General features: G+C 35.9%; 6 protein-coding genes and 1 pseudogene across 6 annotated transcripts; 4 read left to right on the forward strand and 3 right to left on the reverse strand.

The window, feature by feature from the left end:
• The first annotated feature begins 2155 nt into the window (after positions 1-2155).
• On the forward strand, positions 2156-6877 carry LOC120203553 (diphthamide biosynthesis protein 3-like). The gene is made up of 5 exons (XM_039203821.1): positions 2156-2234; positions 3672-3926; positions 5685-5759; positions 5906-5987; positions 6130-6877. Exons 1-2 carry the CDS (start codon positions 2156-2158, stop codon positions 3914-3916), a joined length of 324 nt encoding a protein of 107 aa, XP_039059752.1. The 3' UTR covers positions 3917-3926; positions 5685-5759; positions 5906-5987; positions 6130-6877.
• On the forward strand, positions 4830-6688 carry LOC120203554 (phenolic glucoside malonyltransferase 1-like). The gene is made up of 2 exons (XM_039203822.1): positions 4830-4858; positions 6130-6688. Exons 1-2 carry the CDS (start codon positions 4830-4832, stop codon positions 6686-6688), a joined length of 588 nt encoding a protein of 195 aa, XP_039059753.1.
• A 1081-nt stretch (positions 6878-7958) lies between the features above and the next one.
• On the forward strand, positions 7959-9521 carry LOC120203490 (coumaroyl-CoA:anthocyanidin 3-O-glucoside-6''-O-coumaroyltransferase 1-like). Its single transcript, XM_039203773.1, has one exon. It carries the CDS (start codon positions 8017-8019, stop codon positions 9406-9408), a length of 1392 nt encoding a protein of 463 aa, XP_039059704.1. The 5' UTR covers positions 7959-8016; the 3' UTR covers positions 9409-9521.
• A 4087-nt stretch (positions 9522-13608) lies between these two features.
• LOC120203555 lies at positions 13609-14001 on the forward strand. The gene has a single exon (XM_039203823.1). The coding sequence runs from the start codon at positions 13609-13611 to the stop codon at positions 13999-14001; it is 393 nt and encodes a 130-aa protein (XP_039059754.1).
• A 2062-nt stretch (positions 14002-16063) lies between these two features.
• Positions 16064-18991, reverse strand: LOC120203556 (methyltetrahydroprotoberberine 14-monooxygenase-like). Its single transcript, XM_039203824.1, has 2 exons — positions 18893-18991; positions 16064-16636 (listed from the first exon to the last, which is right to left on the reverse strand). Exons 1-2 carry the CDS (start codon positions 18989-18991, stop codon positions 16064-16066), a joined length of 672 nt encoding a protein of 223 aa, XP_039059755.1.
• Positions 18992-20196: 1205 nt separating this feature from the next.
• Positions 20197-20750, reverse strand: LOC120203494. The gene has a single exon (XM_039203774.1). It carries the CDS (start codon positions 20695-20697, stop codon positions 20197-20199), a length of 501 nt encoding a protein of 166 aa, XP_039059705.1. The 5' UTR covers positions 20698-20750.
• Positions 20751-21349: 599 nt separating this feature from the next.
• On the reverse strand, positions 21350-25486 carry LOC120203491 (annotated as a pseudogene).
• Between the last annotated feature and the right edge of the window lie 752 nt (positions 25487-26238).

The following is a 26238-nucleotide window of genomic DNA, read 5'->3' on the forward strand; positions in this document are numbered from 1 at the left end:
CTGTTTTGGATCGGCATGGTTTGCCACAAGCGGAGCAAACAAGATTGAGAACCTTCAGTAAATTGAAAACAGTATACCAAACCTCATTAGTAAACTCAGGTCCATACACAGTAGATGATGAGGAACAGTGTAAACTTAGACTCATTTGGTGTAAACCGAGACCAGTGAACATCAGTTGAAGAAATATGACAGCCCAATGAAGTTTGCATGCATCCATTAAGAAGGGAATGAGTTCAAGATAGCATACAACATATGAATTGACCATTGTTGAATTGAAATGGAAGAAACAGTGGCGTTGAGGCATCAGATTAATCAATCAAGCCCAGTGATTTTCTCGTAACAAAATCAACTCTGAGATCGGGTACGGTGGATAGCGACGGACAGTGGTTGAGAATTCAGTGACTGATTGGTGTTTAGAAAGAAAATAACAACAAATGCAAGCGGAATAAAGATGGCCACAGGATCATCGGCGAATGATACCATGTGAGAAAGGTGCCATTATATCAAAACAATTACTGCATTTTCATTGACAAACCAGTGAAGAATTACATGGTTTATATAGCACTTGGTTGCTGAACCAAGAAGCAAACTTCCTAACAGACTTTGAAAAATATAACCGTGTAACAGCAGCCTAACAACCTATGGTTCTGATTGTCTGCAACCCAGCATACACCATCAACTATGAACTTAACTACAAGCTTCTTGAATCTTCTCCATGCACACCATGCAGCATACCCTAGAGCTCAAGCAATGGTAGAGCATGATCATTGATGCTCACTAACTCATTATGCTAACAAACCTCATGTTGCTGATACCAGTCACCGTAAGTTCGTTATTTGCCATCGGTATGTCATTCGTTCTACATATAACTATATAACCAGTCACACATAACTCCCTACACGGCCCTAACTATGAGTTTCCTGAAAACTTTCCCAATGGTCAGATTTGGGTTTATGGGAACAGTTTTTGAGTCATTTCTGGTGGCTGTGGTAGTCCCTGAAAGGAAGGCACTAGAAGATTGGGCAATGGATCATAATGAACCTATTGATTTCAAGTCATTGTGGTCAAACCCCAAGGCAAGGAAGTACATATTGAACGAGCTAACTAGCACTGGCCATAAACACATCATGCAGATAAATACACCACATCTTCTTCTTCCTAGCTCTGCAATTCATAAAAATCATTAATGGTTTTTCATCAACTGATGCAAAATCCATACTTCCATACAGCTGAGAGGATTTGAAATGCTAAAAGCAATGCTTTTGGAACCAAATCCCTTTAACATTGAGAGGGATATGGAAAACCCCAACTTTCAAGCTTAAGAGGCCCCGACTGCTCAACTACTACAAGCTATGCTTTCCCAGCAAATATGAATTCTAATGTCACAAGTCATTGCTTGGGACATGGAAACAAAGTTAATCTTGATGATTATTAGTGAAAGTTAATGCAAATCGCATGTAATTGATTTATAAATCATATGTCAAACAATATGTGCAGGGTAAAATTAATCAACTGGACAAAGAAGCAAAGGGACTAAGGTTGGATATTTATAAGACCAGTTCAGTTCAGAGAGCAAGAGCTAGGAATTCAGCAGTGCTGATATGATTACAAGTAGTTGCAGAAACTTGTTTCTGTTTTGTTTGAAGATCTTAATGAAGAGTGTGTAGTATTTACTAGATTCCCAAGAAAAGATTCTAACTTTTCTGGGAAACAAGATACAAAGGAACAATCAAAGCAAAGCTTCCATGAACTTGACAATGAACAATATCTACAATAAAACAACTCTAATATTTCCATTCAATCACCAAGGAACAAACCGGTCCATAAGCAAACAGACAGTAGCTTCTGACATTGTGGATTCGTTAGCATCACCTTTTGAAGCTTCCTTCTCTTCAACACCACTCTCCTTGGCAAATTGCTGCTCTTTTTTAGCCCTTATCGACATGAAAGGCTTTCTTGCTTGAACCTTCTCTTTAAGCTTTGCTGCTACCTCATCTATCCACTCACCAACTACTGCAGACATTTTTTACTCTCCCTGGAATCTGTTTAAAAGCTTTTGCTTTTTCTCTGGTTCTTTAATGGAGAAAGAGGGGGGAAGCAAAAAGGGTTAATATAGAAGAAAATAGAGAAAACCGGAACTCACCCGTAGTTTTCAATGGCGGTGCCACGTCTGTTGGTTTTTGGCTCATTGGAAGAGAAAAACCCACGGGGAAATGATGCAAAACCCATGTGTGGTCCGCCCCTAGAAACAGTTAAATGGAAGAAAATGGCATTCATCAATCCTGTGTATGAATATCTCATTTAGACCCTGGAAAGAAGGGCAGCCCTTTGTTTTGTCTAGAAAAGTTGGCAACTTTCAATTCGTTCACGTGGCAACGGAGCTAAGCGACAAAAGGGTTTACTGAGCCTTTACGTTTACAGATCTGTTGGCTACAAATCTACATATCCGAATACCAAAATGGTAAAGCAATCGAAGATAAAGAGAGGGTCTCTTTGAGATATTTATAAAAAAAATCGAGATTATCGAAATTCGGTTGATGTTAGGGATGTAGTCTGACTTAAAAATTGACAGAGATTAAAATATTAGATTATTTAAAAAAATATATAATTATTTATTAGCTATTTAAATTTAAAATTTAACATGAACCGAGCGATCTTAATGATTAAAGGATTGTTATTATCATTGAGATCTCGGATTCAAACACTGGGTATGTAGGAGTACGAGTGTTCATTGCCAAATAGTTAAAAGTCTTAATACAGATACTACCTTATATTCACCTTAAATTTATAAAAAAAAAACTCAAAATTCACCAGATAACTTTTAATTTGTCTAATATTTAAACTTACAATGACCCAAATTATAATTAGACCAAAAATTTGAGAACACAAACTTATCATTCTTTGTTCAACCCCTACTTGATTAAATATTTAATAATTTTTATATTTTTAAATTTAAATATTTATTTTTACGTAAACAAAAATACTATTAAACGAAAATTATATCTAATATATAAATTTTAACAGGAGTTGAGCCCCTTGGTCCCTAAGGGAGCTCCTCTTTGGTTAATATAGTAGAATGCAATATTATTTTTTATTAAATAATATCAAGAATTTAAATTTTAATGTTGTAGATTAAAGAATTAGATTGAGAGAATCATCTTTATAATAAATTTTTATAATATCTTATCCGAATTAATTGATTAATATATTAGATGGGCGGAGAAACACTTGAATTTTAGTACTTTTTCGATTACTGATAAGTTTGGTTATTGATTAGATCGAAATCATAATATAATGTGGTGTGATATAATAATAATTTTAGTCTTTAAAATTTACGTACTCTTACTATTATGAAATTGAATTTAAAGATAGTAATTGGGTTATTGGGTACAAATAAAGTATAAGATAATACTCAAAAATCTAAACATTAGGTAGGGTTTAAAAAAAATTTAGGTGTTAAAACGGATTAAAACTTATAATTTAGGTATTAAATGCATAATTTACCCAAACATACAAAAAAATAGTACCAAATAGGTAATTTACCCTTTAAAAGCCCGCACATAGCTAAACCCTAAAACCCTAACGACAAAAAATCGTAGTAGTCTTCGTCTACCCGAACAAAAGGCAACTTCGCCCACAAAAAAAAAGAAAAGGCCTGCAACTTTTATAAGCCGAAGACGACGTGGAAATAGAGGACATGCAGTGGAACGATGAGTTGCAGGCGTACACTTATCCATGCCCCTGCGGAGATCTATTCCAGATCACGAAGGAAGATCTAAAACTCGGCGAGGAAATCGCTCGTTGCCCTAGCTGTTCTCTCTACATCACGGTCATATACAACGCTGAAGACTTCGCCGACAAAAAATCTAAGAACAACCTCGATCCTCAGAAACGGCAGCCAGTCTCCGTTGCTTGAGGCTTTAAAGGTCATTATTGTTTCTTCGTTTTTCTTTTATTATGAATTAGTTCCTTTACGTGATTTGAATTAGCGCTGACGACAAAAAATGTTTATCTAAGTCGTTGCTGTGAGGTTTCTCTGTATCACTGGTTATTCTTGATTGAACATAGTAAACCAATTTGATATCTTAAATACAATATGAGATGGGTGTATGTTTTTTCAAAAAAGAAAAAAATTGAAATTTTATGTTAGAAAGCTTTATTTTCTCGTAGTATTAATGAATAATACAATTTTGCATCTTCCAAACTACTTGGCTCTGGTGCTCTTGTGATTGACTGCAGTTGCAGGGTATGGGTGGATGGTTTTGGGATTTAAATGTAATTCACGTTAGCTATGCTAAATCATTGGGAATTCATAATTGGACTCTCATTATCTAAATTTTTATCTTAAATTTTACCCCAAAAATCCATTTGCGGGTTTCAATCAGATCTATAACAGCTGTACATTTATTGAAACTAAAACTTAGCCAAGAAAACCCTTTGTACCTAATGTTTCTAAAGCTTTTTGGCAGCTTAAAAGATTGATTACAATCACGATACCAAAAGAATGCTTGATGTCAACATTTGTGTATGATTTAAGGGATTGGGAAAACTGATTCCCGTAGAAAGTTGTAATTGCTGATGACTAGGAGGTGAAGGGAAGGTTTATTGGCATGTTTGTACGTTTGTTTGTCCTAAAGCATGCAATTGTATGATGTTTTCTGCTAAAATACTGGGGCAACCTCTACAGTTGGGATGAATGAAGATGAAGAGATAGGTCAGTTCTTAAATTTGATATTCCTTTAGATGCCTAAGTTCATGGCCTTTCAGCTTTCTTTGCGATGTAATTGGTTTTAGCCATAGAACTAGTGGCCTTTTAAATGCTGAGAATGATGGTAGCTGGGATGTTCGGAGATGTGAAGTATTCAAATCAATACATGTTCAAATCCGAGCACCTATTACAAAGATTTCAATACTCTCTCCCTCCTGAACCTTCCATGTGTATGGAAATAAGTCTAAACATCTCTTATTCTAGACAATGTATTTATTTATAAGTTCTATTAGGTATATAGCTTCTTATGTAATTTGACTGGCTGCCACTCTTTCCATTCCCTTAATACATCCTAGATTGAACACTCGGTATACAATGGATAGATGAATCTTTTGACTGTTTTTGTATTTGATTCTGCTACTGAGGCTAAAATTCAGATAGCTGCAAATCTTATTAAGAATGAATTTTCTATTCACCTTTGAACAGCTTGATTTTGGAAAACTTTATTGGTAATTCTACTCCCAGCAAGGTTGTTTCTCATATGCTAACAATCTGACATTGCTATAATTATCTGCTTAAGTTTCACTTTTGGCTTACTAACTATTTTGTATTTTGTTGAACATAAATAACCAATGTAGATCTCTATGCTATACGGACCCTAATGCTTACATGGAAAATAAGATGGTCTTTGTTCATCACAAAACTTTCATAGCTAGGAAAATTTCTGCTTAGGTAGTTTGCCGAGTCATTCAAAATCTGGAAATTTTGAGTAAATGTTTCAAATTTTGGGATTGTAATTGCTATTTGAAGTGATAGTAGTTTACATTGTTATGCCAATTGCGACCTTGAAGGATTACGTTAGTTGTTACATGATACATCTTATAGGCCATTTTATAGATGGATTTTCAGGGCCTTCCATGTTGCATGCATGCTTTAATGCTAGTTACCGATTTGCCAAGTAATTCTCAACCATTAGATCCTGTGGAGTCGAGGACAATTGGGATACAGAACTAGTCTGCAACTCCTCTCCGCATGTTGGGTACCGAAGCAAGTAAGCGTCGAAGAGCCTCATCGGCACCTAAACCCTAAACCAAACTATATGAACAATATTTGTTTCATTTGCCTCAAGTTTGCTCTAAGGTGTCTGCTTTGATTGTTATTATCACCAACTAAAGCGTTCTTTCTTCTGTTGCACAGATTGATAAAACAGTTTTCTCCACAGCATTAGATGCTGGATGATCCTCTGCAGCAAAATAATGTGGACGCTATGTATTGTTAGGTAGGAATTTAATAGAAGCTGTTGGGTTGAACAATTAGAATAAAAGATGTTTTGGGACACTTCTAAATAATTGTCTTGTAGATATAATTTCAACTTGAATGGATTAACATCATTGGGCGCTTCCTTTGATCAACAAAAACAGGACGGACGACCTTGTTGGTGACAAGGAGTCGTCTTTATGGAACGGTTATTGGCGTTGGGTAACATTTTGCGGTGAAAATTCAACATCAACAAATATAGCAGCAGACAAGGTCCGAGTCATGTTCATGTTGAGTCGAGCTGATGCCGAGAGACTAAAGCATTTGGTCACAGCAGCCGATGATAAACAACAATGTCACATCTCAACGTTTGTAGTCGGATGTGCCTTGATATGGGTTTGCTTGATTAAATCACGTCCATTAGACTGCCGGAATCGTTTCAGATTTTCGGTATCGATGACATACCTTTGGAATTGTTTGATAGCAGGCTGTGTTATTATACAGAAAAGCGAGGCAATAGGAGACAATGGGATCATTTTGGCTGCCAAGGCTTTGGGAAAAAGAATTAAAGCAATAGAAAAAGATTGGACAGACAATGGGGCATGGAGTATCGCAGAAGGGTCGAAAACGGGGTGTCCGTGTCTTACCGGTGTCGCCGAATCACCTAACCTCCGAGTGTATGAAACGGATTCCGGTGGGGAAGGGCTTGCAAGGTTGAGCTGACACACATTGATTACGTCAGAGTGATATCTTTAACGGAGTACAGAGATGGGCAGGGCGGAATAGAGGCGGATCTAGCTTTGAACAGTAATCAAATGGATGAGTTGGTTACTACTTTTTAGCAAAGTTTGAAGCTCTTTTCAGTTTAATATAATCGTTATTATATCAATATTTTCGCAGCAAGTAGTTAAATTGTAGGCTTAATAAAAAAATTAATGTATAAACTATACTTCAAATAGATTTTCAATATTTAAATATTTTTTTGTGAAGAATAGGTTTCTTAAATTTATTCTGTTATATTTTTAGGTGCATACAGTTATATTATTTAAATTTTTTAATGATACAAATATTATTTTTTAAAAGAAAAAGAAAAAAATTTAAAAAATCAAACCACTGCGTCGTTCTTCTCCCTCTCATCCCCCATCTCCGACCACGACGAAGGGTCACCATCAGTTGAGTTTTACAATCAATTGAGTTTTGTTCGAAGCAGACTGAGGAACTCAATGTGGCGGCCACATAACGTATGACCAGCTGTAGTTGTCGAAATCTTTGAAAAATAGTGAAAGAATACTTAGAAAACCAGTGATCATTCGCTACGTTTTTCACGACGATCGGCGTAGCTACACGGTGGATGGGGATTGGGTTTTGGTCGCGACGGTGAGACGATTCTGATGGTGTCAACGGTGATGGCCACGGGCCGACGATTGTCGATCAACGATGGAATTTGGGGGGGGTTGGGTTTTAATTATAATACTAAATCATTTTTAAAATATTTTTTTAAAAATATTTTATGTGTGACACGTATCAGATAACGATCAAATTTAACGACCATTAAGGTTCATACACCTAAAAGTATAATGTTAAAAACATTAAACACCTATTTTTAAAAAATCTTTAGACACCAAAAATCAATATGAGGTATAGATTAAGCACCTAAAAGTGTATTAAGCCTAATTTTTTTTTTCATTGTTGTGTCTTAGACAACCACATATTTAAAAATATTTTTAGGATAAACACGTATATTAATAATAATAATAATAAAATTTAAATTGGATGGAAAAAAAATCTTATTCTAAGAAGTAATTTTCCATTTCTCTCATAATCATGCAGAAATTGAGATACAACCAGAATTGGTATGACGGTCAATATTTTCAGCTTCTATCACATTTTAAATGCAACCTTAATACACCCCTGCTCATTGAATGCAGGACCACCAGTATTACCTAGAATGTACCAAGCATAAGACAAGACAGGATTTATTGCTGCTCGTTGAATCGTGTGGCTTGTGTCGTGTTGCAGTGAGCGAAATTTGTGGATCTATCTTATCCTCTATGGCTCAAACCAGTTCAGTTAGGGTTCTTGATAGCTTCCATGTTTCGCCGCCTCCCGGCTCGGTTCCGACCACCTCCGTTCCTCTCAGTTCCTTCGACCTGCTATGGTTTCCCCTCCGTCATGTAGAACGCCTTTTCTTCTACAAATTCCCACACCCTACTTCGCATTTCATCGAAACCACTCTCCCGCTGCTTAAACAATCTCTCTCCCTGACCCTCCAACGTTTTTACCCTTACTCGGCTAACATCATGTGCCCTCAACCCCCCGGAAAGCCTTACATCCGTTACATCGACGGCCACGACTTCATAGATTTCGCGGTCGCCGAATCCGCCGCGGATTTCGACCATGTGGTAGCCGATTATCCGCGAGATGTTAAGTTGTTACACCCTTGCGTCCCTCGGCTACGTTCGGCACATGTAAACGAAGACGGCGTTCGCGTTCTCCCCGTCATAGCCTTTCAAGTCACCGTGTTCCCGAACACCGGCATCTGCATCGGATCGACTTATTGCCACGCAATTGGTGACGGCCAGTCATTCATGCAATTAATGAGGTCTTGGACGTCTGTTTATCGATCGGTCGGCGACTTGTCTTGTCTCGACGAAAATTCGCGTCCTTTATTCAACAGGGACGTGATGAAGGGCCCTGGTGGCGACATGGAGTCGGATTTATATAACATTTATCGGCAATGGTTATCATCTTGCGGTGAAAACTCAACATCAACACAAGATTTAGCAGCAGACAAGGTCCGAGCCACGTTCGTGTTGAGTCGAGCCGGTGCCGAGAGACTAAAGCATTTGGTCACGGCAGCCGATGATAAACACCAATGTCACATCTCAACGTTTGTAGTCACATGTGCCTTGATGTGGGTTTGCTTGATCAAATCAAAAGAGATTGTCACCAACAATTCATCACACGACGACAAAGATAAGTTTTATCACTTCATTTTCTCATTCGACTGCCGGAATCTCCTCGGATTCTCGATACCGACGACGTACTTTGGGAATTGTATAATACCAGGCTGTATTAGTATAAAGAAAAGCGAGGCAATAGGAGAAAATGGGATCATATTCGTTGCCAAGGCTTTGGGGCAAAGAATTAAAGCTATGGGAAGCGATTGGACAGACAATGGGGCAAAGAGTTTTGAGGAAATGACTAAAGGGCAGTTTATCGGTGTCGCCGGGTCGCCAAAACTCCGAGTGTACGATACCGATTTCGGGTGGGGAAGGGCTTGCAAGGTTGAGCTGACACACATTGATTACGACGGAGCGACATCTATGACGGAGGGCAGAGACGGGCAAGGCGGAATAGAGGCGGCTCTAGCTTTGAACAATCATCAAATGGATGAGTTCGTTACTATTTTCGAACAAAGTCTAAAGCTCCTTTCAGTATAACATTCAGCATTTGCGGTCGACAAATCTTATTTTATCATTTAAATTTTTCGTCGCGGTTATGTTACGATATTCTTCATTATGTTCCCATTTTAACCAAATAATATGTACTCTTATCAAGGAAATAGCAAAAATAATGTGTACTTTTTTCATGTACTTATATAAGTACTTAATGAAGTTCACTAAAACTTTAATTAAAATAAGTTCATTATTGTACTTATAAGTACTCTCTTAAAGGTTCAGTTTATGATGGACATAGGTACAATTAGATCATGTTTTCGATCAATTCGATCAAATAAAAATACATTTTTTATTTGAAATATGACTCAGTTTGAGTTTAAGGTACTTTCATCTAATCACTAATTCATCTTTTGAGATAAAATTTACACTTGATTCGGTCCAATCTGACACAAATATAAATTTAAAAAAATCTTAATTTTATTTAATAAAATAGGGATATAATTAGAAAACATTATACATACCTGAATTCAATCTTACTCGAATTTATATAATTATATTCTAAAAATATCGTTTATTTAATTCGGTTTATAGGGGTGTTACAATGACATTGTATAAAATTGTAACTTTTTAAATTAAAGGTTAAATTATTGAAATTGTCATTTTTTTATTATAGCTTACTTTTCATTAAATTTTAAAATAATACTTAGACTATTTATATTATTTATTTATAAATTTTTATCATTTATGCCATTAATTTATAATATTCTAATTATTAGGGTAAATTATACGGTTGATAACTGAATTTTACTCGAACTTGTTCCTTGCTTAATCCACCATAAATCAACCTGAAGCTCCAATGGTGAGGGTGGGTTTGTGTAATACCCAAAATTTAATGCAACAAACCCAGTTTAGATTGGCTTTGAGAGAGGAGGAGGAGGATAAAATGAGAGGAAAAGAAACAGTTTTATAAGGTATCAAAACGACATCGTTTTGAATTTAATTTAATTTTATGTATGAATCCAAAATTGCAGTGTTTTGGTACATGTTGTCATGTTAAGATGTTAAAAGTTAACGGCTGAGTGACAAAAAAAATTAATCTATAATTTCAGTGAGTAAATTGAAAAAAATTAAAAGTGCAGTGAATAAAATATGAGAGAAAATAAATTTAGTTGTCAAATGTGTAATTTTCCTAATTATTAATATGTCATTAATTTAATGATATCTATTTTCAATGACAGAATAAATCCTCCTATCAACTTAATTCCGGTGTGAATTAATTTACTTTTGAAGTGTTATCTAACTGTTAAATTCTCCACTCAAGTATATTCTGAAGTATCTGCAAGATTTAAAACTATCAGTGTCAGATTAAGAGATGTTGGATAATACAATGGCATGTTTTAAAAACTAAATTCTTATGTAATTTAAATATGGCTTAAATGTTTCATTGCCCCCTAAAGTATTTTATTTATACCGAGTTGTTCACTAAAGTACTTTTCGGAACGTTTTACTCCATGAAGTTTAGATCGTTACCTAGTTTGCTAGAGACCGTTAACTCCTTTAAAAATAATGACAAATTACATTGACTCACTCAATTATTCTTGTGGTTCCGTTCGATCACCTAACTATTTTTTTTCTTCTGAAAGTCATCACCAAACTTAAATTTTTGTTTCGTTTAAGTCACTAACTATTCACAAACATTAATTTCTTTCGCTTTGACAGATAATTTCATTTTCCCATCTTCATTACCATCGTTCCTGGGTTATCAGACAATAATGACATGCAACCTTGCTTCACTCTATTACTGTTACACTTACAATATTTGTGAACCAAATACACCATATCCAGTGTTTTTCTTCTCTTATAATAGGCTGGGTGTTTGTGCTGTAGGGTTAAGATTAATGGTTGATGTTCTATGAACTCTTTTTTTTAATTATTGAATACATCATATAAGGTTGCTGTTGTTCATGCAACCTTTTAATCACTATTGCTGATTTGCTATGGATGATGAAAATATTCGATCAAGTGTACTGTTAATATAATGTAGAAGTTCAGCGTAAAACGAAAGAGTTGTTTTTGAATAATTGGGGATTAAAATAAAATAAAACAAAAACTTAAGTTTTATGATGATTTTGAGAAAAAAAATAGTTTGATGACAAAATGAAACTATGAAAATAGTTGACTGGCTAAATACATAATTTACCCTTGCTATTTTTAATGGAGTTAACTGAATGGGCAAACGATGTAACGATTTAAATTTCATAGAACAAAACGTTCGGAAAAACACCCCTAGACTTAGAAAACTCAAACACCGAGATTTAAAGCACAAAGCCTTGGATACCTTACACAATCCAACCACCAAAATCAACTTCAAAAGCAGACTGACCAGATTGTTTTTATGGAATAACAAAAGCCTTGGAGTGACCGTAACCACTAGCGGTTCAGCTTTAGGGAGAAGTCAATGCAGGTGCTTCGGTCATGTCGACCGGCTCATTCATTCGACTCCCGTCCCCAAGTCGAATCCATGAAGCAAACGAGCCATCGTCAAGTGAAATATCTGAATCGCGAATGTCACGCCGGACACATCCTTCTACCCGAACCGAACGGCAAGAACTCGAAATTTGACCCCTGATATCGAAATCGGCATGTTCGTTGAAGAACCGCTCCGGCCTGAATTCCGGTTTTCCCAGACGTTGGGGTCTCTGATCAACTTCCAAAGGTTAAAGAGAAGTCGAGTGCCTTTCGGGACATGGAAACCGGTCACCGTTCAATCTTCCATGGCCTCTCATGGCGCCGAGAGTGGGGCCACCAGGTATAGCCGCAATGCTTCCTTGACGATGGCATGCAAGTATGGGAGGTTCTTCCGTATGCAAGTGTTGGTAGCTTGATGTATGTAATGGTGTGTACGAGACCCGATATTTCACAGGCAATTGGGGTTGTGAGCAGGTATATGCATGATCCTGGAAATGAGCATTGGCAAGCTGTGAAATGGATTCTGCGGTATATTCTGAACACCGTAGATGTTGGTTTGGTCTTTCAGCAGGACAAACAAGATGGTCAGTGTGTATTTGGGTATTGTGATTCAGACTATGCAGGTGATTTGGACAAGCGTCGATCAACTACTGGTTATGTGTTTACATTTGCAAAGGCACCAGTCAGTTGGAAGTCCACCTTACAGTTAACAGTGGCTTTGTCTACTACAGAGGGAGTATATGGCAGTTACAGAGGCTGTGAAGGAGGCAATTTGGCTTCAAGGGTTGCTTGGTGAATTGGGAATGGAACAAAAGCACATCAAAGTGCACTGTGACAGTCAGAGTGCTATTCATTTAGCAAAGAACCAGGTTTACCATGCAAGGACGAAGCACATCGATGTTCGATATCACTTTGTACGAGAGATTCTAGAAGAAAGTGGAGTCATAATCCAGAAGATTTGGACCACTGAGAATCCTGTTGATATGTTGACAAAAGTGGTAACTGCGGTCAAGTTTAAACATTGTTTAGACTTGGTCATATTGTTACAAATTAAAAGATTGTTTTTTAGAGATGTGTGTGGAATTTGCCAAGGTGGAGATTTGTTGGTTTTTGGCAAAAGTCCCACATTGGTTGTGTATAAGGAGGAGGAGAAATTCTTTTGTTATAAATAAAGCCCTCCTTCTCCTTAGTTAATCATCCCACAAATATAAGCCTTCTTCTATTTTAAAGGCTATTTGTATTCTTTCTCTCTTTGTAATATTTCCTCTATTAGTGAAATATTTTGGTGTTCTCTTTATGTCTATTTAATAGCTATTGTCGGGTATAGTTGTTGTTAATTATTGTCCTATTAAAATTACTTGTCTTGGTAGTTCTGTCTAAGGAAAGTGGGTTTTAAGAGAGACCATTATGACCCCTCCTCTTTCCTGGGAATCTACCTTGGGGTGATTTTTAGTACAATCGTTTTCACACTAGTCACCTAGATAATAGTTTCAATGTGAATTGTTATTGCTGAAAATTAACCCAAATTACTATTAAAAGTTTCTTTAATAATCATATTGATGCTGAAGTTGTTGTTATGGGGTCTAATTTTTACTAGAGGTTCACTGGTTTTTATGGCAATCCAAATGAAAGTCAACGTGAAGCATCCTGGAACCCTCCTCCGATCATTTTTTTTTTCCTGAACCTGCTACTCCTTGGTTGGTAGCGGGTAATTTTAATGAAATTCTCCTCGCTGCTAAAAGAAGAAGTGGACGTCCGAAGTAAATTCGTAATATGGATGCTTTTCGTTCTTCTCTTGAAGGCTGTAATTTTTCAGATCTGGGATATTCGGGGAGATTGTACACTTGGGAAAGAGGCAAATTTCCCTCTAACAACATTCAACAAAGACTCGACAGGATTGTTGCTAATTCACACTGGATGGAGGCTTTCCCTGATTTTTCTGTTCGTCGTCTTACTCACACCATTTCGGACCATTGCCCTCTTCTTATTAATCTGGCTGCTGATTTCTCGGCTCCCAATCAGGCTCAGTGTTTTCGTTTTAATGCAGACCGGGTTCTCGAAGAAGAATGTGGAGAGATAATTTCCAGCTTTTGGGCTAATAATAATCATCATCTCCCTATTAAACTGAATCTGCTTGGTATTACTCTTCAGCAGTGGATCTCTTGAAACAACCAAACGTGTTAAAAGGAAAAGAAAGCTTCTGCATAAACTGGAGGAGTTGTCTATTCTCACTTCGGATGAAGATTCATTGGCCGAAATTGACAATATTAAGTTGACACTATATTTGGAGGCAGATAAGGATGAACTCTATTAGGAGCAACGTGCCCGATTCAATTAGCTTAAGCCTGGCTCGAATGGGCTTCTTATCGAAAGAGGAAAAATAAATCTCCCAGCTCCAAGATGATGAGGGAATGTGGAGTTTCGAGGTCTCAGCTATGGCTAATATTGTCTTTGATTTTTTTTGAAATCTTTTTACTAGAGCCATTTCCATCTCATCAGTTTGTGCAGCAAGCTTTATAAAATCATTGTTAAAGGTGTGGTGAATAGAATGTGCCGTTACATGATTAGTGCATTGATCACACCAAAGGGTGTTTATCCCTAGGAGACATAACGGAATATCCTCATTGCTTACAAAGTTCTCCATTCTCTCAAGTCTAGAAATATGGTCGTAAGGGTTCTTTCGCACTTAAGTTAGACATGAGTAAGGCTTACGACAGGGTGGAGTGGTCCTTCGTCTCTGCTGTGATGTTGAAAATGGGCTTCGTCTTGCATATCCGAGCACGATCTTCGCCTACCAGCTATCTCTACAGAACAATTATGGATTCATGGTTAGCTAACCTCTTCGAGGGTTCTCCAAATCTCAATGTTCCATGTATATCATAGCTATTTGGGTAATCTGGTCATGTAGCAACAAAAGAGTATAAGAAAATAAAGTCCAACACCCAAAGGAAGTTGCGAAATTTATTAGTGATTTTTTAATGAAACGGAAAGCGTCTTATTTTGATTCAGTATCCAGAAATTACCAGGCGGCTAGCTGGAGCCCTCCTCCTATGGATTTTGTCAAAACAAATTTTGATGTATGTTTCGACTATTCAACTTCAACCTCAGCTATGGGAGTCATACTAAGGAACTCAGAGGGTTGATTATGGCTTCAAGTACTTACCCGAGTCAACCATCTCTAAATCCAAAGTTAGTTGAAACTCAAGCTTGTGAATTTACCGTCCGTCTATCTTGTGACTTGGGGTTTTGCAACGTGATTGTGAAGACAACAGGACAACAGATAAGTTAGAATTAGGGGTGATAGTGGGTAATGTGCAAGAGATGGCTGCAAATTTTGACAACTAATCTTTCAGTCACTTCGGTCGATCTGCTAATTCTGTTGCTCACAAGCTAACCTCGGTGGGTCGTTCTCTCTCTCAAATGCGGGTCTGGATTGAAGAAGTCCCCCCGAAGTTGAAGATGTATGTATAAAGGATCGCTGGTGGGTCGATCCCCAGGATTGACGGCCTCCTTTCATCGTTTTGCATCGGAGATATACGTTCTTTCACTACATACTTTTGTAATCCATCTGCATGCAACCTTTTTTCACCGATCTTTGCTCTCCTATGTTGTAGAGCTCGTTCTCATATGGTTGTGCTGATCCTTTTTTTCCGTTCAGTTATGGTGTTGATGAACTTTACTCTTCTGTCTTCTCAGTTTTTTATCTTTAGATTTCTTGTAATCGGTTGGGCCTGTTTTCGGTCACTCTCTCTAATAATGGATCAGCAACTTTCCTTCAAAAAAAAAAATTTGAGTCAACGAATATGCATACGTACCTGACAAGTAGCCTTGATAGTGATATCTGCTTCTTCTTTCGACGTTTTTCCGTCATCCAACGCAGACAACATAACGTCGATGAAATCCTTTTCGCCTTTAATACCTGCAGCGGTTCTCTGTTGATGGTGTTCATTAACCCAGCTTCCCAGCACATAATCCAACTCCTTCGCCGTTTTTTGAATTTGCCTACGGTTTCGGTCAAAACATTGATCCACCCATGGAAAGGAACCGCTTCGGAAACCGTGAGCAGCCCGGCAAGGTAAAAGAAATCATTCAACGCCCTCTGGCATCACTTGGATTCCTCGTCTTTTCTTCCGTCAGGGCCGCCGTATCCTTTTCCGGTCAGTATTTTCACTATGACGTTCATCGCTAAATCCGAGAGCTTGTCCTTCATTTGAACGACGGCGACGCCTTAGTTTGCCGCGGATTCGTTGTACAACTGTTTGAGGAAAGCGTTGATTTCCGCCTTGCAAATATGTTTGAGCAACTCGAGTCGTCGGTTGGAGAGGAGCTCGACGATGGCGATTTCCCTCGTGTGGCTCCAGTAGGGGCTGTAAGGAGCCGAAGCCATCGAGGCGTGGTCGTAGCCCATGATTTTCGCCGTTAAAAACCTCGGCCCCGTCTGGAAGACCTTGTCATTGGTGGTGAAACACTCTTTTATAACGTCCCAGCTGCTCACCACCAGTGTTGGGTGGATCCCCATGCGGATCAAGAAGGCGAGTCCATACTCGTCGGCCAATGACCCAAGTTTTCTATGTATGAGCTGCCCTTTTCCGAATAGGTGAAGGTGACCGAGCAAAGGCCGACCTCCAGCCAGCTCCGGCGGCGGTTTTTTATTATCTTTCTGGTTGCTTTTGGCTCTGCTGATAGCCCCGAAGATGAGGCGAGGAACAAGAAGTGTAAAAACGATATTTGTTGAAAGAGAGTGGAGAAATCCATGGCCATTGATTGTGATGAACTCAGTTGCAAGATTCGTAGTGCTTTCCTCCTCAATTTATAGCAGAAATATGTTATTAATTGTAATTATTTCAAATTTTATTTATGTTCATCTTTTTATGTTATAATTATATATATATATATATATCCTTAAAAATATTTATAGACCTTTTAAAAAAATTAAATCATTATTTTAATAATAAAAATTAATAATATTGTTTTCAATATTTATTAATATTATTATAAGTTAAATAAAATTATTTTAATTAAAATAAAAAAATAAGTTTCGAAATAACATGAAAGTCAAATATGGAAAAAAATAGAATTAGTAAAAGTTGAACACATACATGGACTAATTTAAACAACCTCAACTACAATGCAAATGTCTTTTCTATGTATTAATTTCGGCCGCCTTCGACACCCGACATTACTTTGAAGAGTATTAGATTTAAAATTTAAAAAAAATTACAATATTTTATTGAAAAAATTCTACTTCTTATTAATAGTGTGCGTGATAATAATTTTAAAATAATTCTTTTCATATTTAATATTTAATTAAAATTAAAATATATCCCTCCGTCTCATTAAATGTGTATTTATTTTATTTTTTAAATTTTTTTATTCAAAATGTTCTATTAAAAAAATTAACAAATAACAACATTTATATTTTTTTACATTTATATGTTTCACTCTTTATACCTATCAAAATAAATCTGTCAAATATATTAATCACCTTTTAAGATAATTTTATTATTTTTTTACTCAAATATATTCTTAAATTATGTGCATATCAATATCACGTGTAAATTATAGGACAGCCGAAGTATTATTTTAATTTACATTTTAACTATGATGTCAAGTCTTTTATTGTTGTAAAATTTTAATTATCAAAATTATAGTATGAAGCTGACTCATGCGTATGTTTTGGCCTTTTGGGTAAGTAAAACTCAATTAAAATTCGATTCGAAAAATTTAACTGGAATTAATTTCAAGTTGTAATTTTATAATTTCAACTAGACTTTAAAAAAATTCAATTTCTTACAACTCAAATAACTCGAATAGTAACTCAAAAATTTTGATAATTAGTGTATTGATTTTCAAGTTTAAGTCGAGTCTCTCAATGATGTATAATATATTAAAAAATAAAAAATATATATGTATTGTGTATTAGTGTATAGTTATAAAAAATCATTTAAATTGAAATCAATAATATTATAATATTATAATTAAATTTAAACGAAAATTCGACTCGACTTCGAGTTATAAAATATGAATTGTTTTATCTTGACTAGTTCGAACTATCATCCTACATGTGCTCTAGCATTTAATTTCATTGCCTTCATCGAACGTAATGGAATCCCATATTTATTGACAATGGACTTAGATGGGATGAAAGGACTCGTTTACTGTAAGTTGCGGAGCTTTGGTGGGGGTGGGGGATTGATAGTGTCTACCAATGTTTTTAAAATTGAATTAGACATTAAATCGGTGAAGATATTGGTTTACTGGTTTAATCGGGTTTAACCGCGGTTGCATCGGATTTTATATAAATAATATTTTTTTAAATTTTACATAATATTCAAAGCAATATTAATATATGTAACAATTTTTTTAAGTTTACAATATTAAAAGGTATAAAAATATCACAAGTCATAATATATAAATTAAAATCATAAAATCAAGTGAAACAAAATGATTCAAATCAACTACAACATAATATTTAAGGTAAAACATATTTAAATAATAATATAATTATATAATTATAATCAAAAAATAAAATTGAAGCTTAAAAAAATTATAATAAATGATGTCATTTGGTTTAATTTTTTTTAAAAAAAATCATCTCACATGGCTAATAAGCATAAAAGAGCATCTCAAAAGTTTAAAGAGTAAAAATATGAGAACAAAACAATCCCACATGGCTAAGAAATATAGAAGAGCATCCAACTAACTTCTATAAATAATAGAGGTAATTTGACATTCAAAATCATGGAGACTTTTGGTGAGCACAGAGCGAATTATTCTTTCGCTTCAATTGAGCTCAAATTTTAGGCTTCAATCGAACTTTTAAATTTTTTTTGAGTTCGACCTTTTCGAGTTCAAGTTTTAATATTATATTTTGAGTTCGAGTTGAACTTGATAATTTTTAGCTCGTGAGTTTTGAGTCGAGTTGAGTTTACTTTTAAAGTTTTCGAGTTCGAGTCGAGCTCAGCAATACTTGAATTTGACTTGGCTCGTTGAACAAACGACGTCATTTGGTTTATTATTTTTTTAAAAAGAAAAAAAGTGAACCGGTGGTTCAAACCGGTTTTTCGGTTTTCATCCGGTTCACCCTGGTTTTATCGGTTTTCAGCTGGTTCATTGCCAGACCGGTTTTGTGAGGTAACCGGATCGGACAGGCCATCGGTTCACGGTTCAACCGGTTGAACTGGTCGGTCCGGTTTTGATAACCATGGTGTCTATTTTAAAATTTGAGTTTTTTTTATTAGTTGTTTATTTTACGGATAGTGTCTATGTCGAAATTTTATTTGTATCTATTCCATTTAAAAAATTCATATTGTTAACATATATATATATATATATATATATATATTAAAAAATATTTATAGATCCTTCAGTTGCTTAGTTTAATTTGCACATTTTTAACAGCTTGGTACCCATATAACACTTCATAGAGCAGTATAAGATTCCAAGTGCAATTTCTTTTTCGGTAAGAAAATATTAATATTTGTTTGGTTGAATAGAAAATCAGATTTTTATAAGGAGATGTATAAATTATTTGAATAAGACAGATCAAGTTTCACCACTCAGCATGGCCACAATGGCCTTTTTATTCATTTTTTATGCTCCAATTTTCAAATGATATCAAATGTTAATTCTACTAAAAAAAATATGTCAAGTGAACATGATTTATTGGTATCGAACAACTGCATCTGTAGAATGTGCGCGCTATTAATAATTAAGAAAGATTCTGAACAAATAATATCTTATATCACCGTGAAAGTTTAGTTAGTGAAATTATGTTGTTTTAAGTTTATATACTTTTTTTATCTCTAATAACTTTCTTCAAATTCTTACTCAATTGCTTGATTTTCTTCTTCAAAATACCAAAGGAAGAAAACCTATAATATATATGTTACATTAATTTGAAGCATGTTATAATTTAGGGGCTGTTTGTTTGTCTCTTAATCGAATCATTCAGCGCTGAATGTTGAACCGTTCAGCATTCAGTGTTTTTGTTTCGCACCTCAGCAAAACAGTGTTGAATGATTCAACACAGAAGTACATTCTGAATCATTCAGAGCCAGTTATCAAACAGCATGTCACATTCAGAGCCAAACCATTCAGAGCCTCTGAATCATTCAAATATCATTCATTATTTAAATCATTCAGCGTTTAATCATTCTGAAGTAAACAAACATCCCTTTTCTTTTTCCATATATTTTTAGAATAAAAGCTAATAAAAAAATAAATTTATGCTTCATCATCTAGTTTTATCTCCATTTAATATATAACTAGTATTTAGAAATGAACTAAATTCTTCAAATTCAATATTTTGAATTTTGCAAAATTTATAATGTAATCTCTAAACTTTTTTGTTCTCTTCAATTAAGGTTCCACATCCATGAAGATTGAAGAATGAAAGCAAATTACATATACATGATTACTGCAAATAAAAGTAGATATATATTCATGAAGCAATAAAAAAACAAAGTTGCTTAAATTCTCACTCAAGACTCTTCCAAATGCCTCAATTCGAAGAAGAACGAACCCCACAGCAACACCAACGAGAACAAGTCCATTCATGATTGCTGCAATCCTGAATATCTCACCCACCGCGTTGCATGTCGAAGACAAGGAGCCGCCGCCGCCGCGGCCTCTACCGTTCCCCCTTGACGGAGCTTTGAGCGAGCTCACGACGTTTGCAAACGATTGCTCGATGCACACTGGTTGGCCTAGTGAGACCACGCTGTTGTGAGCTTTTAGCCCACCGAAGGAATTCAACCCTGCGATGTAACTCACATTGACTGCAGTTCTTCTCCGGGGACTGCCGACGGTGGCGGCAGCCAAGGTGGGTGGGGACAGTGTGGCTGAGGCTGTTGTTGCCATAGCTGTATTTGGTATACAAGAAAGGTACGGTTTGAAATTAACCAAGTAAGATGAAAAGTAATAAAAGAAAGGGTTGGAAGAGAGAGTGGATAAGGTGAGGTCAAGATGGATGGTTGATAAGCCAATTAGATGAGTAAACGATTGTGTAGCATTAAATGGTGGCCATACGAAATTTGAGATGCTGGGGGTTACCAGTGAAGGATTTTATTTTAATATTTGTTCCCATTAATTAATCGATATTCGAACCGGGTCAACTCGGGTTCTAACAAGTTTGATTGATCATTTTTTTACACTTTAATTCTAATCCTAATCTTATCTAAAAAGCATAGGAACGAGATTCTAAAGAATAAAAAAGAGTTCCTAATAGGTCTAAAACTCGTGACCTAAAGAAATACAAGAGGACACACGGATGAACAAATCCATATGACTCAAATTCGAATTTATTCACTGGTATATTTGTCCGAGAGAAAGAGCAAGCCCATACGAGAAATTCGGTTGAAGGGTATCATTCGACTTTGGACCCAGAAATTGCCCCAACTCTCGAACCAAATTCAGAATCATGCCATCGACGAACTCTGCACAGATAACAAGTTTATGTAATGACTGTTTGTAGTTTCAGCATATTAAAGCACTTTTTCGATCGAACACAGGGATTCAAAACAAAAGAAACCTAGCTCATTGTTTGATATTTAAGCGAAGCTAGGAAGAAAATAGGAAGGTGCCAGAATAATTATCTTTTCCCAACATAACGCAGATAGATACATACAGCTTCCTGTGACAGAAAGGGCAAATGAGGGTAAGGGATGCTAAATACCCAGCACTACATTTATTCACTGGTATATTTGTCTGATCTAATCTTCATATTCCGTCTCTTCGTCGTCCTCTTCATGGTTTTCCGGATACCTCCATCCATCCTCTACATTTTCACGTCTTCTTCGGTTTCTTCACTATCTTCTTCCTCAAATACTTGTTCTTTAACCGGCCATTGTTTTTTGGGTATGGGCAAAGTGGCAGCGGAAGGATTCGTGCCTTTCTGCCTGGCAATCTTTGCAGGAGGCATCTTCAAGTTTGGCTTGGCCCTACTTTGTTTCTGACTTTTCCCATTCACTCTCTTTCTGGCATAAGCATCATGATCACTGCCTTCGTCCATCTCGTTGTCGGCATTAGGTGTGGCGTTCTCGGCATTCTCATCCGACATGTGACCCGGATGCTCTCTCCTTAAATGGAGTTTCAGTTTGTATTCATGTATGTAAGCTTTTTCACAACCTTCATAAGGGCAAGCATAAGGGCGGTCAGATGATGCAGAACCATAGGCACTGCCGGCAGACTTCGGTGTTTTAATTATCTTCTCTACAGGCGGGACGTATTTTGCCACTTCTGGTGTAGGGTTCTACCAAATGCAAGGGTGAATATCTCAAGGTTAACAAGATGCCATATATGTCATGTCATATAAAACAGGAACATGTTATGACATCAGCGTCGCAAACCTTTTCATGGTGTTGTGCAATGTGGTTCTTTAGCTTGTACTCATGAGCATATCTCTTTCCACAATCTGGGTATGGACAGATATGATAGTTTTCTTGTGAATGTGTTTTCATGTGACCTCAGATTGAAATCCAAAGAGAATGCCTGTCATTCTCACAATCAAATCCATTAGAACTCGGAACAAATATAAAGCACAAGTAGGTAAACTATATGTGTATGCATATATTATATAAATTAACAAGAAAAGGACTAACAGCATGGGATAGATTTACCACCTTACCACAACCTTCATGTGGGCATACAAAATCTCTCTCTCCAGTGTGAATGAGAAAGTGTCTTTTCAATTTTGAACTATCCAAAAATTTCTGCAGTATTAACAAACAGATACCATATTAACCACCACCAAAGAAAACTATATTTATCAGCCAAAACCACAGAGAGAGAGAAACAGACACCAATGAAACACTTCCAAGGTGAAATTAAGCATTTCCATAGTTCCCAGCTGCTTCATGATATCAGTGATTCTTAGAGGAACTTTCATAAAATAAATTTGAAAGTATCGTGCATCAGAAATAGAAATTTTAAGCAATATACCTTCCCACAACCCTCATAGTGACAAACATATTGTCTATCTCCATGAATGTGTGAATGCTTTCTCAAAGCACCAGCATCAATAAACGTCTTTCCACAGCCTTCATAGCTGCAAAGGAAAAGAACTTCAGTAGTAGGCTCTGGTTCTGGCTCTAGTGCATCCTGCTCTTTCTCCCTTTCATTCAATAACTCCAAGGTGTGCTCTAAACAAAACAAATTGGGCAAGAAAGGTTAGGTTGGACAAAACATGAAGAAGAAGATGACATCAAAAATCGATAATCACTTCACCCCTCCTCTCTAAGACCTTGAAATTTTCCACAGAATCTATTACTAAAAATAAAATTAAAAAACCAAACATACGAGATATGTTATTCTTCAAACCTATGATGTAATGAAAATAAAGTTAAGGGAACCTCGTAGACCAGAAATCAATTGTGAAAAAGGATAGACATATTCCTATGACCAAGCATAGACTGTCGAAGGATTAGGATTGAAGTCCTCACAAGCACACTTTTTTTTTATAGGAATATCAAGCCTCATTAAAAAACCCCTTCTTGATTAATGGAGCTTGAAAGTAAGCTCTTTAATCAGCGGATGGAGGAAAAGAGTGCCTTAAAAAAATTTATTACTCGTACGAAATTACATAAGATTTACAATAACTCCATACTGTTTTACAAAAAAACTTAACAACTCTACTAACAACCAAAACCCTAAAACTCAAACAAAAAAAACCATTGATATAGCCTAACAATCAACCAATCCCCAACTTTGCTAAACTATCTGCCTCCCCATTACACACCCTTGGAATCAACCTAACTGAGTGCACCCTTTCCGAGATGAGTGATGAAATCTCTTTAACTAATGGCAAGATAAAAACAGGAGCTAAAGCCGGGTATTGAATCCATTCCACAGTCGACTTACAGTCACTCTCCACAATCAACTTTCAAACAGGAACCCAACAAGAAGACAAATAGATTTCAATGCCTCTCTTTATAGCCTTTAACTCAGCAACCGGCGGGGGGACCTTGACCTACATTTTCTGAAAAAGTCAGAAGAGTGTTGCTATTCCAGTCTCTTAAAATACCTCCTATACCTCCATCCGTGCCATCAAGTCTAACAGCTCCATCAACATTCATATTCAAAAAATCAACAGGGGGAGGGAACTAGCAAATCACCTGAAAATTCTTAGGTTTAAGAACTTGAATACCAGCTGCAAGAGATGGATCACCAATCAGCACATCCTCCTGAATAGGAAACTTAGGGTACTTGGCTAGAAACCATTTAGATAACCTGAATCTAGTAATAAAAAACAGAGACATCCTGTCAAGGGGAGAACCTTCGAACACCATTGCATTCCTAGCTTTCCAAATCGACCAAAATACTTCTCTCGGAATAAATTTCCAAATCAACGAATTCCCCCTCAGCTCACCCCAGGAACTAAGCAAAGGTGGGTCCTTTGGAAGTACTAAGGCTAGATCCCAAAAGCTTGCTATTTTATTCCATAATTCCCAAACTACATAACACGAAATAAATAAATGTTGCACTGATTCCACGTGTTTCTTACAAAAAGGACAAAGAATATCATCCCCTAGCTGCATTCCTCTGTTCACCAACTCTTCTCTCACTGCCACTTTCTGATGATCACATTTAAACATGAAATAAAAAGCAAACCTCCAATTTTCTCTAAACAACCTCACAGATAAGAAATATCTGTTTCTATTCCAAATCTAAACAAGTCATAACGTTGTGTATAGGAATTGTATACTTTTCCGTTGCAAAAGAAAAGAAATCAGGTCACAATCACAAATAAGTAGCACATAAAAAGAAAAAACATATAGAAAAGAACATAGAACTCACCATTCACCCATTTCAAAATCATGCACTTTCCACCCGTTGCTACAACATCTTGAGGTACCCTAAACAAAATTTTGGGTCACATCATTGGAATTGTCCATAATACAAAGCAAGAATTTGATCACTAAATCATGCCCAAATCTTGGTTAAGATATCAAATTTGCATGCATGCTATAGATAAAAAGGAAAATTGAGCGTCCTTGAAATTCTCAAATCAAATAATAATAGCTCATTCAAATGAAAAATAATTCTGAAACAAAAGAGAGTTCAATTTGCAAAATAATAATAGCAGAAGGCACTGAAAAGTTTGATAACAAAAAGAGGTATAATTTACCATCTTTTGAACCATTTAACAGCGGGAGCCTTAGATTTGAGAAGAGGCCGTCTCTCGTATAGATTGTGAACGTACTGCATCACCATCCGTTATCTTTACAATTACTAGGGTTTCAAATAGCGGTGTCGCGGCCGCTATTTCACAGTAGAGGCGCCATCCGCCACCCTGAAGAACCTAAATAGCGGTGTGAATAAAATTTCACACAAACAGCGGCCGCAAATAGCAGAGAAACGGAAAATAGCGACGATATTTTTGCTAAGACTGCTATACCGAAAGCTTCAAGAAAAACTCCTTCAAAAGAGAGAGCATGGATGAGACAGAGTAACTGAGCAGTAGAATCGAAAACAGAAAATCAAATTAGCACAGTGATGCATATGCAAAGAACAGTTTATGCAAAAATCTCATGGCACAAGTAGAAATCAATCTTCGAGTTACTTTTAGGGTTTCATAAATTACCTTATTTAATTTCCCCGTGCGTCGGAAACTTGAACGTACCAGAAGATGGCCGGGGGGAGGAGGTTCATGGATTTTTTAAAATAAATTTCAGGAAACCATATGATATATATGATTTTTGCTAAGCTACATACATAGTCGTTGAAAATATAGATTAAATGCACAGAATAGGTTATCTGAGTGATTAAGGAACGATTATTATTTTTAAAGATTTCAGGTTCGATATTAGAGATCGTAGGATATTTGAGAATTCATTAGTAAATGATTCAGAATTTTTAAAACAGATACTATCATTTATGAACACTCTATATAATAAAAATATAAATTAAATTAATTAATAAAAATATGAAGTAATAAATTAATAAAAATCATAATATTTAAATATTTAAATTAATAAAAATTCATAAAGAATAATTTAATAGTCGCTCGTCCATATGAGTTTGATGTTATATTTTGAACCCATTTCACACAAAAAAAATTTGAGCAAGCACGTTTAGTTGGTTAATAGATATAGGCATAATTAAGATTACGACATTCAATGAAATTGTTTACGATATTCACATGTTCTAAAATTAAGAAGAAATTCGATTTAATTAAGTATTTTAACGAAGATGGAGTCATAAAAAAATTATAAAGAATTTTTTATTGTAATAAAAGAGCAGAGAAAATTAAACAAATTTTATATTATACATAGTTTAACAGTTTTAGATAATATAATTAATGTTTTTCTTTCGTATCAGATAATGATATTATTAATAAAATCATCTTTATATGTAAACTCAGTAAATAAGACGATAAATTACCCTAAGTAAAAGTAAATTATG

The sequence above is a fragment of the Hibiscus syriacus genome, unplaced genomic scaffold (genome assembly GCF_006381635.1).
Source record: "Hibiscus syriacus cultivar Baekdansim isolate YM2019G1 unplaced genomic scaffold, ASM638163v2 tig00009942_pilon, whole genome shotgun sequence".
NCBI lineage: Eukaryota > Viridiplantae > Streptophyta > Magnoliopsida > Malvales > Malvaceae > Hibiscus > Hibiscus syriacus.

Bases quoted from the DNA above. Each gene is read 5' to 3' on its own strand.
- LOC120203556 (XM_039203824.1), bottom strand. From the start codon at position 18,991: ATGGCCTGTCCGATCCGGTTACCTCACAAAACCGGTCTGGCAATGAAC. The intron at 16,637-18,892 runs GTTTGAACCACC...TAAATTGAGGAG, and splicing joins GGATGAAAACCGAAAAACCG to GAAAGCACTACGAATCTTGC.
- LOC120203554 (XM_039203822.1), top strand. From the start codon at position 4,830: ATGGTAGCTGGGATGTTCGGAGATGTGAA. The intron at 4,859-6,129 runs GTATTCAAATCA...CAACAAAAACAG, and splicing joins GGGATGTTCGGAGATGTGAA to GACGGACGACCTTGTTGGTG.
- LOC120203490 (XM_039203773.1), top strand. From the start codon at position 8,017: ATGGCTCAAACCAGTTCAGTTAGGGTTCTTGATAGCTTCCATGTTTCG.
- LOC120203494 (XM_039203774.1), bottom strand. From the start codon at position 20,697: ATGGCAACAACAGCCTCAGCCACACTGTCCCCACCCACCTTGGCTGCC.
- LOC120203553 (XM_039203821.1), top strand. From the start codon at position 2,156: ATGGCGGTGCCACGTCTGTTGGTTTTTGGCTCATTGGAAGAGAAAAAC. The intron at 2,235-3,671 runs GTCCGCCCCTAG...AACTTTTATAAG, and splicing joins TGATGCAAAACCCATGTGTG to CCGAAGACGACGTGGAAATA.
- LOC120203555 (XM_039203823.1), top strand. From the start codon at position 13,609: ATGGATGCTTTTCGTTCTTCTCTTGAAGGCTGTAATTTTTCAGATCTG.